The sequence below is a fragment of the Primulina huaijiensis genome, chromosome 18, assembly GCF_012295235.1.
Source record: "Primulina huaijiensis isolate GDHJ02 chromosome 18, ASM1229523v2, whole genome shotgun sequence".
In the NCBI taxonomy this organism is placed as follows: Eukaryota; Viridiplantae; Streptophyta; class Magnoliopsida; order Lamiales; family Gesneriaceae; genus Primulina; species Primulina huaijiensis.
The window spans coordinates 3658479-3673076 of record NC_133323.1 but is presented as its reverse complement, the minus strand read 5'-3'; the positions used below and the strand labels follow the sequence as shown (position 1 = coordinate 3673076).

Sequence of the window (14598 nt, the reverse complement as noted above, 5' to 3'; positions counted from 1 at the left end):
TTTGTTATCAAAGTTTTCGTATTTGTTTTTTTTTTTTTGTCTTCTAATTTTTTAAATTGTGTTTTAATCCTGTAATTTTGTGTTTTGATTAATTAATAATCTATTTTCACCATAACGCTGATATATGGTCAAAAAATTGATGATTTATCTCACGTAAAGACTCGCTTATATATGAACGGCCGTTTAATATGTAGACAAGAGAGAGAAGAGGACAAGTCAAGAAGATAAAGACAAATATGTAAAGGGATTGGGGAATTAGCTTTGCAACCTTGAAATATACAAAAATGAGAGAGAAAATAAAACCTTGCAGGAAAGGCATCGATCGTACGTTGCGCAAAAACAAAGCCTACAAGAGTGATTTAAGGAGGTATGTAACTGCTAAATTCCAATCTCTTTACTCTGCACTGCCTTTTGTTTGTGCTCTTCTTTCTGCCTACACGTTTTCATGCATGCCTCTGGAGGATGACATAAATTAACAACTGTGAGGTCTTGTCAAATTCCCATCCAACCAATTCGTACGGTGCTTTAATTAATTTCGCCCTTTTTTTTAAAACCAATTTTTTGTTACTTACTATGACTGTTTCTCTTCTGTTTACAGCTTGCATTGGTCTAATTGATTCCCTTGTTAATACTAATTTATCCGATCATTTATGCAAACATTGCTTCTTCTTCTTCTTTTTTTGGTATGATTTATCTGTGTATACGTGTCTGTGGAGTTGTGCTTCTCTTGGAGAAGGATGGAGGAATCCACACAGACAAAATAATCTAATTTGAAAATTTTCAGTATTGACCGGCCAATCACGTAACATAAAATTCAATCAAATTGTACCAGATGTATATAGATATATAATAATTAATATTATAACATAGGTGGTGGGGTGCATGTACGTACACATTTGTCAGAACATGTGAATACATATTTACAGTGAAGGGAGGGAAAGCCAAAGCAAAACAAAGAACAAAAAAAAAAGAAAAACCCACCCACTCCACAACAAAAGTACTAGTGGGGGGCACTCGTGATACACATACAGATCATTATACTCGGTAAAAATAAAGTAAATAACATAAATACATTACATTTATGCTTAGCTATATATGACTCTTCAGCATGAGATCTGAATCCGTTGCTTATAAACATGAATCGTGTTCCAATTACAAATTCTAGGCTCTACCCTGCGATGTGGTGTGCAGTGGTCATGTATTACTGTTGGTTTTGGGCTTTGGTCGTCTGAATTTGGCCTTCAGTGTTGCGTGTATGTATTCTGCTCGTCTAATGAATGACAGTGACGCTTAATTAGGGAGTGCAGTACTTATTGTTCGACAAGGCGACATTGCTTTGTTGATTTGGAACATCCCACGCACATAATGATATATGTGTGTGTAAGTCTATATATGTTCAAGAACTTCAATTTTTCGGAATTCATCAATGCTTGACATGGTATACTCATGTACCTATCTTTCAAAGTTTAAAAGAAAATTTGTGATTTTAGTCATATAAGTTCATCTGTTTTGGATTTTAGCTAGTATCGTAACTTGTCGAAATTTGGTTTTCATCGAGCCGTAACTTAGATTATTTTTTGGTTATTTGCCCGAATTCATAAAATCTTGTTAATATTGTTTATTTGACACTAATGACTCGTGTAACGAAAATAAAACCTATATTACATATATTAAAATTTACCTAAAGAAAAATAAAAGAAAACATGTTTTTTCCTCTTATTTTAAAATATCACAAAAACTCTTGGGAGACGGTCTCACATATCAATTTCATAGGTCAAATATCTTATTTGAGTCATCCATGAAAAAATATTAATTTTTATGCTAAGAGTATTACTTTTTATATTGAATATCGGTATGGTTGACTCGTCTCACGTACATATAAAGATTCGTGAGACCGGCTCATAAAAAACCTACTCTTAAAATATTGAGTATCATTTTGCTTTATATTTTCTTTTTATTTTTGTTTAGATGTGTTTTAATGCGTTAAACATAAGCTTTATTTGACTCATATGAGTCACGTAGGAGAAAATCAATATCAAATAAGTAATATTCAATTACTTCAGTAGTTTTCGCTAAAAAAAATTGACTAAAAAAATTCAAATTACTATATGTTGACAAAACTTTGACGAGTTACAAAACTAAAATATAAAATAATCCAAATTACAGAATTAAAATTTTAATATTTTTGTGTTCTCAAGTTAATTGTCAGAATATGTAAAACAAAACAAAAAAAAGAAGATAATGTAACTCGAACGTCGAGTCAGATCCAATTTAACACTCTAATTACTTGGTCAAAATTTAACTCGATTCGACTCTTGGTCAAGTGGCTTCGATATTCGTCCAAATATAATTTTTCATTATTGATTTTGATTAATTCTAAAGATATTATCTTAATCTTAAGTTTAATTATATATGTTTTTGCCACATCAATATTATCAACATCAATAATATCAATGAGTAAATATATGAATTTTCGTATATACAATTAGTTTTTCGATTTGTAATTGTTTTGTGATATATACTTGAAAACTTAATTTATTTCATTAATATTGCAGAATTTTTATTATTTGATTAAAATTTTATAAAAACGAAAGTAGTCAAAAGGTAGCAATTCATATATTCAGTCAAAAAACTAGAACAGTACTATACTATACACGTACGAGTTCAAATATAATATGAGAAAATAAATTTTTGGTTCATTAATTTGTTTCATTCCGTCATCCATTAAGTATTTAAATTTCGGTTTAGGTGTAGTAAATTTGATTTTCTTTGTCTTTTAGTCCTAATTATTTGACGGTAACACCAAAAAATACTGAAATGACATAAAAAAAAATTACGGATATGTCCAGTGTCACGTCGGATCAAAATAGTCATAAATTAAAATTTAATTTATCAAAACAAAATTAATGAACAAAAAAAAAATCTTCCCGTGAAACATTTACTTTGGGGAATGCCATGTATGAATTACTTTAATCTAATTCTAAAATCTCGTGATTTCCCTTAGATATGGTTGGTTTAAGGTTCTGCACTATGGGTCTCAATCATTTATATAATGAATAAATCCAGCGAAAATTAATTAATCTCAGACAGAAATTGTGGTACTTTTCTAATTTATTCCTCGCAATGTTTCGAATGCGACAAGAGCAAGCATGTCAGTTACATGTATTATCTTGACATTCCGTGACCCCCCAAACCCCATATCCCTTCACCTTTTCAGTCCCTATAAAATTCATGCACCTATACCTATTTTTTAATTTGCATTTAGGCCAATATATATATACATATATATATATGTCTATATATATATATATATATATCGTGTGTGTAATATTCCTTCACAACTCAATATATCAAATAACACACTAGCTAAAATTAGAAATGGGCAATTCTAAAATGCAAAGGAGAATGGCTTTGCGGAGAAAGCTTCACATTTTGAGAACTCTCACCAACTCCAAATCTGTAAGTTCATTTATCTCAATTTGACAATTATTTATTCAATATTACAAGAGATATTATTTTTGTTGATTAATTTCAGGTGAAGAAGAGCGGCATTATTATGGATGCTTTCCTCTACATCCACAAGTTGCAGCTCCGAGTGGAAGCTATCAAAAGAGAGTATCAGTACCTAGTCAATCACATCCAAGTATATGTATATATTTATTTTAAAAAAAAACCCAGATAAATAAAGAAATAATACTACTCGTTCTAATTATTTCATTAATTTCCGATTATATATGTTGATCGAACAGGATGTGAAAGTAGAGAAATTCGGATCGGGGTTTTTCAGTGTGAGAGTGACATGCAAGAAAAGTGAAGAAATACTGGGATCCATTCTTGAAGCCTTGGAAGGGATGAAAGTGAACGTTGTTCAAGCAAGAGTGACCTGCAAACACTTTTTTGGGATGGAAGCCATTGTTGAATCTGCTTCTGCTGATACAGATGAAACAGTGGTGAATGAAGCTGTGCTCAAGGCTGTTACTTCAAATTATTAAGTGACTGGGAAGATGATGATTTGTTATATATTCAATCACCTAGCTAGCTAGCTGGTGTTAATGTCGCTTTCGTTTTGAAGTTTGAATAGTTTATAGAAAGCGACGCGAATTTATATTCAAGGCTAAAAGAATGTCTCCGGGTACTCATTTTCTAATTCGAATTGCATTCTAAGAAAGAACAACTTTTCATGTTTAGTACCGAAAAAGAAGAAAAGTAACACCAAATTAATTACACACATCAACGTCACGGATTAATTTCGTAGGCCGAATATCTTATTTGAGTCATTCATGAAAAAATATTACTTTTTATGCTAAGAGTATTATTTTTATTGTGAATATCGATATCGTTGACTGTCTCACAAGAGACCTACTCAAACCATATTTGACTTAAAATCATCAATTATTCGAAAATTTCTGCTGTCTTTCAAATTTCAATACTCAAATTTCCTTGACAGTTTGCATTTTTCGACTGCCGATTTTTTTCCTAGTTAGCACTTTAATTGATCGTTAGTAATATTTTATTTATTTTTATTACATTACAATATGTTTTATCCAATTTTTATTTTTTCTTTTAAATTTTGTATGTTATAATAGCAAAAAATTATTCATCAGAAAAATCGATAGCCCAAATTTTGAAGTTCGATTCAGGCCAAAAAACTTTCAAGTATGGCATTGTAAATATAACGAGTGCAAAAAAATACATAAAAGCATTAGAGTATATTTCCCAAGAAAATAAATTGATATTATTCAATGCTGATTAAATAAAAACCAAAACATCCATTAAAAGGAAGATCCCACGAAGTTTCTTCTGATTAATTTAATAATGATACTTGCCATTAAACATGACTTTCGAATTTTGACCAAAAAATTAAAAAATATAAATTATCTCGATCATTGATATAAGAACTATAATAATAAACTTAAAATAAAATATCCTGTTTCTTTGCGTACGTAAGCGTAAATTGGAGAAAAAAACTGTGGAAAATTACAAGCATACGCAATATAATATGTTGGTATCTTGCCAACTATATATATTTTACTATGTGTGAATTATTTAATTTTATATGTTTCAGTCAAACTTAATCAACAATTTTATTGCAAATTATATGTATTTTATTGCATAGTGAATTATTTCTGAGGGATATTCTTATATATAAATATATTTAAACAATTTGTTATAATTTTTAATAAATATGTCAGTACTGTTATGTGCATGACAGTTGGGAAGTAAAATAATGAGAGAAATCTCACATTAATTTTCGATTCCAGCTAAATTTAGTTCATGGACCAAATACCTACTTGCTTAAACTAATGCTGACATAATTATGATAATAATGAGACAAGATTAATTATAATCAGTGAGAAGTTACCGAGTAATTGCAATAAATTTGTATTAAACTAATATTTATATTAATCATCTCTATCCAATTTGACTTCTGTAGTTATAATAATAGTTGGATCGAATGCGTCATCCTACAACATTAACGTTTGAGTAAGTTTTCCCTTGAGAATAGTCATATATCTATATTCGCGAGACGGATCAACCCAATTTTATATTTGAATTAAAAAGTAATATAATACTTTTTCATGGTTAAGGTCGGATATGAGTTCTATATCACAAAATTGATCTACGGGTTCAACGAACTTAATTATTAGTCCTCGGTCAAATATGATAATTAACTACAATATCATAATTTGTACCATGGAATCTGATAGAAGAATTATTAGTTAATGATTAATATTAATCACATGAACTTATTGAACCATACGAAAAAGATCATCAAACTAGAGACATTGGTACAAGATAAACTATAAATTATCAATTATCAGTTAAATTATTTTTTTAAAGCATGTAAACATATTGAATTTGAATGGTTTAGTAAAATATTTCAAGGCTAAAAAGAATAGAACTCACAAGAGTCGCACTTACTCGTATCGTTTAGCCCAAAAATAATCTCAAATAAAAAAATTATATGAATCGATAAACTTTATTTAAAAAACTAAAAACAAAATCAGAAAGCCCGAATCAACAGATTATCCAAGATTGTCTTCCAAATATTCAAAATATTTACGAAATTACAAAGTTCATAACTTTTATTGCATATATATTTTACACATACCAAAGAGATCATCAATTATGCTTGCAAAATATAAGGAAAACTGCAATGTTAGTTTTATACATATGTATCTATGCGACTTCAGTCTTCTATGTAATTAAATTTCAATTTTGGTATAACATCTTTGTTATTTTAGCAAATTTAGTTTCTTGTCGACGTGACGTTGATGTGGCACGTATGTAGCACCTACATGGTTTTGACATGACGCTGATATGTCAGTGTTATCTCAGCATTTCCAATTAAAAAAAAACAAAAATTGAAAATACAATAGTAAAACTAAAATTAGACAACATATAGATCACAAAAATCATAAAGTAACATATATATATATATATATATATATATATATTTAAGATCAAAAGCGTAGTTTTCCCCATAATATGTATAGAATATGTAATAGTTCATTGATAAAAAATTTTTAAATCAGACTGTAGTAATATACATTAATTCGAGAAATAATATTTCATATATATATATATATATATATATATAGACACACACACGATTCAACTTAAATCACATTAGAATAGTAACACAGAAATCAATGCAAGGGTTCCTTTCACAATACATTAAACTATAATTAATTCCACATTTGCTTGCACGTCCTTCATAGTTATATACATACACATAATTAATTATCCATATTCAAACCCATGATTATATTGACACTAATTCTAAATAACTAAACCAACCATCTAGCTATCTATCTTCCTCCGATCATTTAATACCGTGTTTTCGTCAATAGTGAAGCTTGCCTTCTGCTTATTTCTGTCGAGAGAGCGGTGGTTATGGACGTTGGATTCAACAGTACCCGACTCGCTAGTGGGGTCCAAGATTCCGAGAACTCGCCGGAGAACAGTAGAGATACGCCGGGCTCTGCTGTGTCCAATGAGTTCAAGATCGCCTCCGCCTCCAATAGAAGAAGGTAATTAATTAATTGGATTATATTTTTGTTTAGTTTGATGTTCACTTGCATACACATTATATTTGTACCTGATTTGTTCGCGGGCAGAATCATAAATTTAGTGCATACAGAACTACTTTAAAAAGTAATATATACTTTTTTATTTGAAATTTATTGTTTGAAAAAGTTTATAACCCAAAAATGGAAAAGTTTTGGTGAGCTATGTTCTTTCGGGTTGGATCTAACGGAAGACAAGGGGTTATACGTCACTCGATCGCTTGCTGGTTAGCTACGTTTAGGATAATAAATGTAATGTGGAAGAGCTAGACATTCATGTTTGATATAAAGGTTGAGACTAATATTCTTGCATCGTCTCATTTTCCATCGATTAATATAATCGAAAGAGTATTTTTATCCGGAAGATTACATAATACGCATGCATGAGGGTTAGTTGAAGAAATTATTTTCAAGAAAATTTGATCTAATTTGTAGTGGAAGAAGAGCCATACAGAAGAGAATTATTTCGGTTCCACTCGGAGAAGACGCGGGGTTGAAGCAGAAAGTTGATCAGGTGAGTGCTCCACCGTCGGATTCTTGTACATGGAGAAAGTACGGCCAAAAGCCCATCAAAGGTTCCCCCTACCCCAGGTAGTTAATCAAATCTTATTTTGTAATAGCAACTGATTATCTTAATTCAATCAAATTCATTCCTTTTTCGATGCTGTAGAGGTTATTACAAGTGCAGTAGCTCAAAGGGCTGTCCGGCCAGAAAGCAAGTTGAAAGGTGTAGAATGGACCCTAAAATGATGGTGGTGGCGTATTCTCGTGAACACAACCACCCTACACCGGCTTCTCGAAGTAGTCATCACACCACCAACAACCGCCGTACGACCGACAGATCCCGCGCAGCCGCAAATTTCACAACTTCTACATCAGAAGGAGAGGAAGAACAACAAGAAGAAGAACCTGCACCCCAAGAAGAGGAGATCAAGAAACCTGTAATTAATCTTTCCACTGAATCTCATGAAATCATTTTAGGGGAAAGATTTAACAACGTTTACGAGGGGCCCTTGATCAGCAATGGCGGCGAATTCGGATGGTTGACTGACTTCGAGTCCACGTCATCTTGTACAATTCTAGATAGCCCCGTTTTAGCAGAGGAATCGAGGATTGCCGCCACCGACGATGAAATGTCGACGATTTTTAAAGTTAGAGAAGAAGACGAGTCGCTTTTCGCCGATCTTGGTGAGTTGCCGGAGTGTTCAATGGTGTTCCGCCGGGGGAGGGGTGGAGAAACGGCGGTTCTTCACGAATGAGACGACAACGTGCGGGCCTGCCCCCCACATTTGTCGGCCGGATATTAATAATTATTATCTCATTGAAGATTACGTTAATTATTAATTAATTGCTCCTATGATTTCAGCTAGCGCTAAGGAAATATAATTAATAAATGTTTTAATTAATTGGGGGTTAGATGACAATTTTTCTTATAATAGGAGGTCTCTTTTAATACAAAAAAGATCAAACGAGTCAATTATATCTATATTTATAATAATAAATAATATATTTATTATAAAAATTAATATTTTCACAATCTTTTATCACAAAATTGACTCGTACCATGTTGTTACAAATGTTTCTGTGTTCTTGTAATTAGGGCAACATATGGACTATGGCTTCCTTTTCTCAAGTTTTAGCAATAAAAGCACACACATGTAGTAACGCATTAATTTTTTTTATTTATTTTTTGTACAAAAAAATCACTTTCCATGTATTTAATCGTGATAATATTAAACTATTGATTTACTGCTTGAGAGAAATTTAATTTTTGGTCATTTTCTTGATCAATATATAGTCTTAATTTACTATTTTGTGTTTTTATTTCCATTTTGGTACGTGATGCTGTAGAATAACTCTATATTGAGCTTCAATAACTTTAAAAATAACTAGTTCATTATTTATATTTAATTTTCAAATGAATTTACCCATAAAATATAAATGATATTGTTATTATGGAATTGAAAATATGAAATCCTTGACTTTAAATCCAATTCTCCAAATACAACCTAAAAACTTACGAAACTAAACAAAGCACTTAAATGGGCCACATTAGTTCGTGGGTTGGGTGTTTAATGCCCAAATAACTTACCTTTGTACTGAAACCCACTTCGGCCAATTACCATACTTTTGGCCCAACCAAGCCCAAGTCCAAGCCCAATCAAGCACAATTTCTTATTTCGTCCATATTATTTATTATCACTGGATATAAAGAATAGTCAACCAAAACATGTCGGTACATAACTAACATGCCTACTACGTATCCGGTATCACATAATTCTTTGATTTTTCTCCACCTTTGACTTTTGTGCTTTCCATCACAGACACACGTGTATATAAATATATAGACATAAATCAAGAAATACTTTGGGTAACTAATCTTCATGTATTTCCATTTGATATACCACCAACTATCTATGTCTAAAAAGATATCTGAGTTGGTAGAATAAGTGAGTGTTTGACCAATATTGGTTTGTATTAAATCGAAGACTTACTAAATATGTATCGAAATTAACGATTCTATCGTCGTACAAAACGATCAAAAAGTTTTTGGTTCTATGTAATATAAGTTGTACTACATATTGATAATTAATCTTGAAATCTTCTCCGCCTTTTTAGTTTGAGTCTGTCATACCGAGCTTATCCAATATAGCTTACATGATCAACATGCTTTATAAGCTATTGCGTTGGTCTTTTATATTTATTCGTAGCGCAACAAAAAATGTAGTGCATGTTCCCAAAATTTTAAAAAATTATTAATGAATCTTGAAATGATCGTGTGGGTATTTATAGTACTAAAATTTAAATCCCAACCATATTTTAGCTGAAAATATGACATACGCACACATTTAAGATCACCTGATGTGAAGGGAAATAAGGGGTCAGACCACTTTTCCCATCTTACCAGTGTATCTGTATCCGGTATGGAGCCATCGTCGATTAGGTATAGCATGTCTGAGTTTCGCTTTATCACTCAGACGAAGCGACCATAGCGGTCCTTTTTCTGGTACCTGGGAAACCAAGGTAAAGGATACAATCAGTTACCCGCTTTATATTTCAGGGCTTATTTACTCCCCCGTAGCCATGAATCCACTCCAACAGTCGCCTTCTTGTCCCTACGTTAATGATGCTTCCCACGTCCACTCAATGATTGCATACAGCCATACCGGTCGTATCTTTTTCAAAAAACCTTGTGGAGATATTGCTCATGTTAGTTTATTTTCCGAATGATAACAAATAAGGTTTATAGACTATAGTGAAGCAATATTTTCACATTTACAACCTAAGATCGAGATGGAAACTGAATGCCAGCCAATGGATATAATGTTACGGACATAATATGATTATGCACTTTACTACGGTGAGCCTAGGGGAGAGGAGCCTTCCTCTTGCACAGGGTTTATACACTAGCTTAGGCTAGGGGAGAGGAGCCTTCCTCTTGCACAGAGTTTATCTCTTGGTTCATTTCAGTATAATTCCATATTATATTCATTTGGTTCATCTGTTTATATTCTATATAAATGGTGGTTGCAACATATGACAAATCACCAACGGATGATAAACTGCTTAAATCAACCCACCATGCACGGTTTTAGACGGGAACAGGAGTTTGTTCTAAGCTTTCTTTTCCCGTAATACCATCTTTCAGATTCAGGAGGTACACATTGTAGTCTTTTTCTGCTGGAGGAGTTTCAGGATCCACAGTATATGGTTCACTGATTGGAACAACACTCTTAACCTGTAAAAGAAAGAGAAGGGAATAAATAAACTGCGTTAAACTCTGTTGAAGAAGGAAAGAACAGACGTAAAATAGACATCCTAAATCTTGTTAAGTACCCATCTTGATGTCTCGAGAGTTCAGATTTTATTCCCCATGGAGAGATGTAATTCCATTTTCACGTTCAAAGCTTAATCGGCAAAATTTAAGGGGGAAAAAGTGGTAGATATAAACAAGTCCTCTAAAGCAAATTCAACTATAACCTCAAATGTCATCACATGTGTATGGGCTTTCTAGAGAAGCAATACATATTCGTGCAATCTCTTCTCTTGAAATTTCACCTTGCCCATGCAAAGATACAAAACATCGCATTAAGCAAAATGAAGTCATAAATGGTATCCATGATCATAGTGAACTTTCGTATACTTCATTTCATAACCATATCATTATACTGTCTTCCAGATCAAAGATGAGATCGGAAATTTAATAAAAAAATAACACAAATGTCTCACCAAAGCCATTGTATAGATACGTCCATCAAGAAACAAGAATTCGTAACTAAAATTATAGTCAGAACTATTTTCTTCTTAGACTTGGTAGAAAGGCAACAAACTCACCAAGTCAACCATCCGGACCCAGCAGTCGCCTAGCTTTCTTTTCATTCCTGACCTGAAACCTTGTCGATGAGATTGTAATGAAATATACCAATTCGAAAAATTAGAATTCTTCGTGCATAAAAAGTGTTCTACCAGCAAACAAATTTAAATAACAGCAGAAAGTAAATATTCATGAGTAATAGAACTTACCAATGCTCGAACTCGTAACCCTTTTCTCTGCAAGAGATTTACCACCCTTTTGCCGACACCACCAGTAGCTCCAGTCACCAGTATGATTCCAGAAGTGTACATCGGCTTTACTTCTTCTCTAGGGGAAGGACTAGAGAGTTTCTCAATCAGAAATTCGAAGAACTTAAATTGCAAATTAATCGTGACAGACTACATATTTAATAACGTCAGACAAGACAAATAATAAAGTTTTTAGTGAAGTGAAACTTTGCAGTCTTGCTTTCTAGCTTCTGAGCGAATGAAGCCTCTGTAGGTTCTTAAGGAATGTAATGGTGCTTTTTGTTGGTAAACAAAAGATTGAAATTTACGTTGAAGAAAAGGATTTGGAAATGGAGAAGGAAACACCAATGGAAATTAAGATGTCCCAGGCAACTTTATTCCGACAAACCAAACACCCTGCAGCATTAATGAATACATGGGCTTCCAGATATGAAAAGAACAAGAAAAATGAACTACTACAACCCAATTGTACTAATTTTCATCGCTTACATTACTTCAACAAGTAATGGTATGATCGATCATAGTTAAGTCTTGAAATATGTATTAAGGCAAAAGGCATAAACCTTATATCCAAACAAGTTTCATGGCATACCTCTCAGATTAAGTCATACATCAACTATCAATAAATTACACTCAATCTACACATTCTCTAATGTTGCATAGCCCAGTTGTGACAATGACCTGTTCACAGGGAAACAGCCCAAATCAACAAGTGGTGGATTATTGTACAAACTCTTATGTATAAATTGTAATTAGACATCTTACCGATTAGATAAATAAACTCATTTGGAAAATTAACACCATGGAAGTTCGTATAGAACTTCGAAATGAAAGAAAATTCATAATAACTTTTTATGTCCAGATATTACAAACACCCCCTAAATCAATTTCTTGATCGGATTAATATTAGTTAAAACACCGAACCTCGTTCCCACACACGTACGCAAAATGTGATGATATATACGTAGTTAAGATGTAACCATCATAATATAGAACACAAAACACTTTTGGCACGTCCCCAAAGAACATTTTGTCCCTCGGCAGACACCTTTTTTGTGAACAAAATGAATAGTCGATGGACCAAGCTGTTGTTGATTTCCCCGGCACCCATCACCTCTCTAACACCCTTTCTTGCCGACAATTCACGTATATCACTACTTGATTTAGGCGTTGATTGTGCGTGCTGCTCTATTGAGCGGCCCTCTGAAATTGATATATGAAGCTGGTTAACACATTTTTGTCAAGTTAAAATTAAGGGAATATCCAGGGTGAAGGTTTGAACTTCTTAATATATATATTTTCAATTGGTAGATACGGTTGGTAGAAAAAATATCAAAACTATATATGTACGTGCGTGTGTGTTGGGATGTAAGAGCGCGATATCATCGACACGTAATGTTTGACATGTCTTAATGTTTAAAATATTGGAGTTGATATCATCAACAACAACTATAACTTTTGATAAAATAACAATTGTTTAATCCTACAATATATATGAAATTGAAGAATTTAAGTCAATGAAAACGAATATTTTTTTGTATCCATCTCTTCGGTTAGCCTTGCACGATGGGTAGTTAATGCTTCTGGTCCAGAGCTAAGTTGTTGGCATTCATGAATTCCAAGGGCTACAATAATATTGATGGGAGCTAAACCTAATTGTCGTTTCTTTAATGAAATGAGCTTGTGATTAAAGATGATAATTTCCCCAGGGGTTCAAGATCCTGGGGGAAAATTCGAAATGGACGGCTTTGGGGGAGTGTTATCGGGTATGAGTTTGGGGAGTTTTTTTAAATCCCACAACAAATCGAGACGAATATGAAAATGTTATCTGGATCTCCGAACCCACCCCGATAATAATAAAAATAAATAATAATATCCATTGATCAACTGACTGGGTATTTGAACCGGAGATGGAAACAAGGACAAAGATTTAATCTTCACGAAACTTGAGTTGAGATTTTCTCGATCAACAAGAAGCGGGTATCTGGACCAAGATGAGGACAATGACATAATTTGGTGAAGGGATGTGGATGACAAACATATCTTCGTTTCATCGGCTCATTGTCATCTCTAATTATGAATAATAATTATTGTGAATTCCAAATATATCCAAGATTGAACGTCAGGCAACACTAATTTTTAAGGGGAGGAAAGAGTGTTCATTGGACCTTGCATATACAAGAGTATTATAATTATATATTATTAAAAAAATATACAGTTTTCATGCCCCACCCTAATTTGACTACGGGAAATTATAATTTTTTTAACAAACAAGGATAAATTTTTTAAAAAACTTTTTATTTAAATTAATTCAACAACGGCTCTCGATATTAATATCCAGTACTCGCAACTGCTTGTTCTTATCGAATGTTTTCATGTTCTCTTTAGCCTGCGTGCATCTAATTTAAAGGGTGTTTTGGTAGAGCTCGTAAACTCTTAAAATTTGTTCGATAATTTTTTTTTGTAAACTGCTTATAACTGTCAAAATAAGTTGGTTGATAGTTTATAAATTATTTTTTAAAAAGGTGGGTTACCTCATCTTTTTAATTTTTTTTTATTTTAAAATTTAACTTCTCCAAAATATCATTGCATATTTTCTTAAATTCTCACTATGTCTTTCACAAATTTTGATAAATTTTTTACCTGAACAAATTAAAGATAATATCAAAAATTTGTTTTTAAATTTTTCCTAAGAACATCATTTTCTTCTAAATTATAAACATAAAATTCTTTTTTTTTAATAATTTTGACAATAAAAAATCATATATGTATATATGTGTATATATATATATATATATAGTTTTGATATGCTGCACACCTATGTGAGCACCGATGAGGTGTCACTCACTCATTGGATGTGATGAAATATAGAAAAATTGTGCATCCAATGGGTGAGTGACACCTCATCGGTACTCACATAGGTGTGCACGGTAGGTGTGCAGCATATCAAAAATATATATATATA

At 32.4% G+C, this 14598-nt stretch overlaps 2 protein-coding genes across 3 annotated transcripts; both read left to right on the top strand.

Moving 5' to 3' along the window:
* The first annotated feature begins 3323 nt into the window (after positions 1-3323).
* On the top strand, positions 3324-3992 carry LOC140963761 (uncharacterized). Of its 2 annotated transcripts, none has more exons than XM_073423149.1 (3): positions 3324-3459; positions 3536-3643; positions 3750-3992. In XM_073423149.1, the coding sequence occupies exons 1-3, from the start codon at positions 3379-3381 to the stop codon at positions 3990-3992; spliced, it is 432 nt and encodes a 143-aa protein (XP_073279250.1). In that variant the 5' UTR covers positions 3324-3378. The 2 variants fall into 2 exon arrangements, with proteins under 2 accessions (XP_073279250.1, XP_073279249.1); XM_073423148.1 differs by having other exon boundaries at positions 3536-3649.
* A 2688-nt stretch (positions 3993-6680) lies between these two features.
* LOC140965033 (probable WRKY transcription factor 65) lies at positions 6681-8488 on the top strand. The gene is made up of 3 exons (XM_073425071.1): positions 6681-7034; positions 7506-7661; positions 7741-8488. Exons 1-3 carry the CDS (start codon positions 6898-6900, stop codon positions 8327-8329), a joined length of 882 nt encoding a protein of 293 aa, XP_073281172.1. The 5' UTR covers positions 6681-6897; the 3' UTR covers positions 8330-8488.
* The last annotated feature ends 6110 nt before the right edge of the window (positions 8489-14598 follow it).

Bases quoted from the DNA above. Each gene is read 5' to 3' on its own strand.
- LOC140963761 (XM_073423148.1), top strand. From the start codon at position 3,379: ATGGGCAATTCTAAAATGCAAAGGAGAATGGCTTTGCGGAGAAAGCTT. The intron at 3,460-3,535 runs GTAAGTTCATTT...GATTAATTTCAG, and splicing joins CTCTCACCAACTCCAAATCT to GTGAAGAAGAGCGGCATTAT. The intron at 3,650-3,749 runs GTATATATTTAT...TTGATCGAACAG, and splicing joins TCAATCACATCCAAGTATAT to GATGTGAAAGTAGAGAAATT.
- LOC140965033 (XM_073425071.1), top strand. From the start codon at position 6,898: ATGGACGTTGGATTCAACAGTACCCGACTCGCTAGTGGGGTCCAAGAT. The intron at 7,035-7,505 runs GTAATTAATTAA...TCTAATTTGTAG, and splicing joins TCCGCCTCCAATAGAAGAAG to TGGAAGAAGAGCCATACAGA. The intron at 7,662-7,740 runs GTAGTTAATCAA...TCGATGCTGTAG, and splicing joins AAAGGTTCCCCCTACCCCAG to AGGTTATTACAAGTGCAGTA.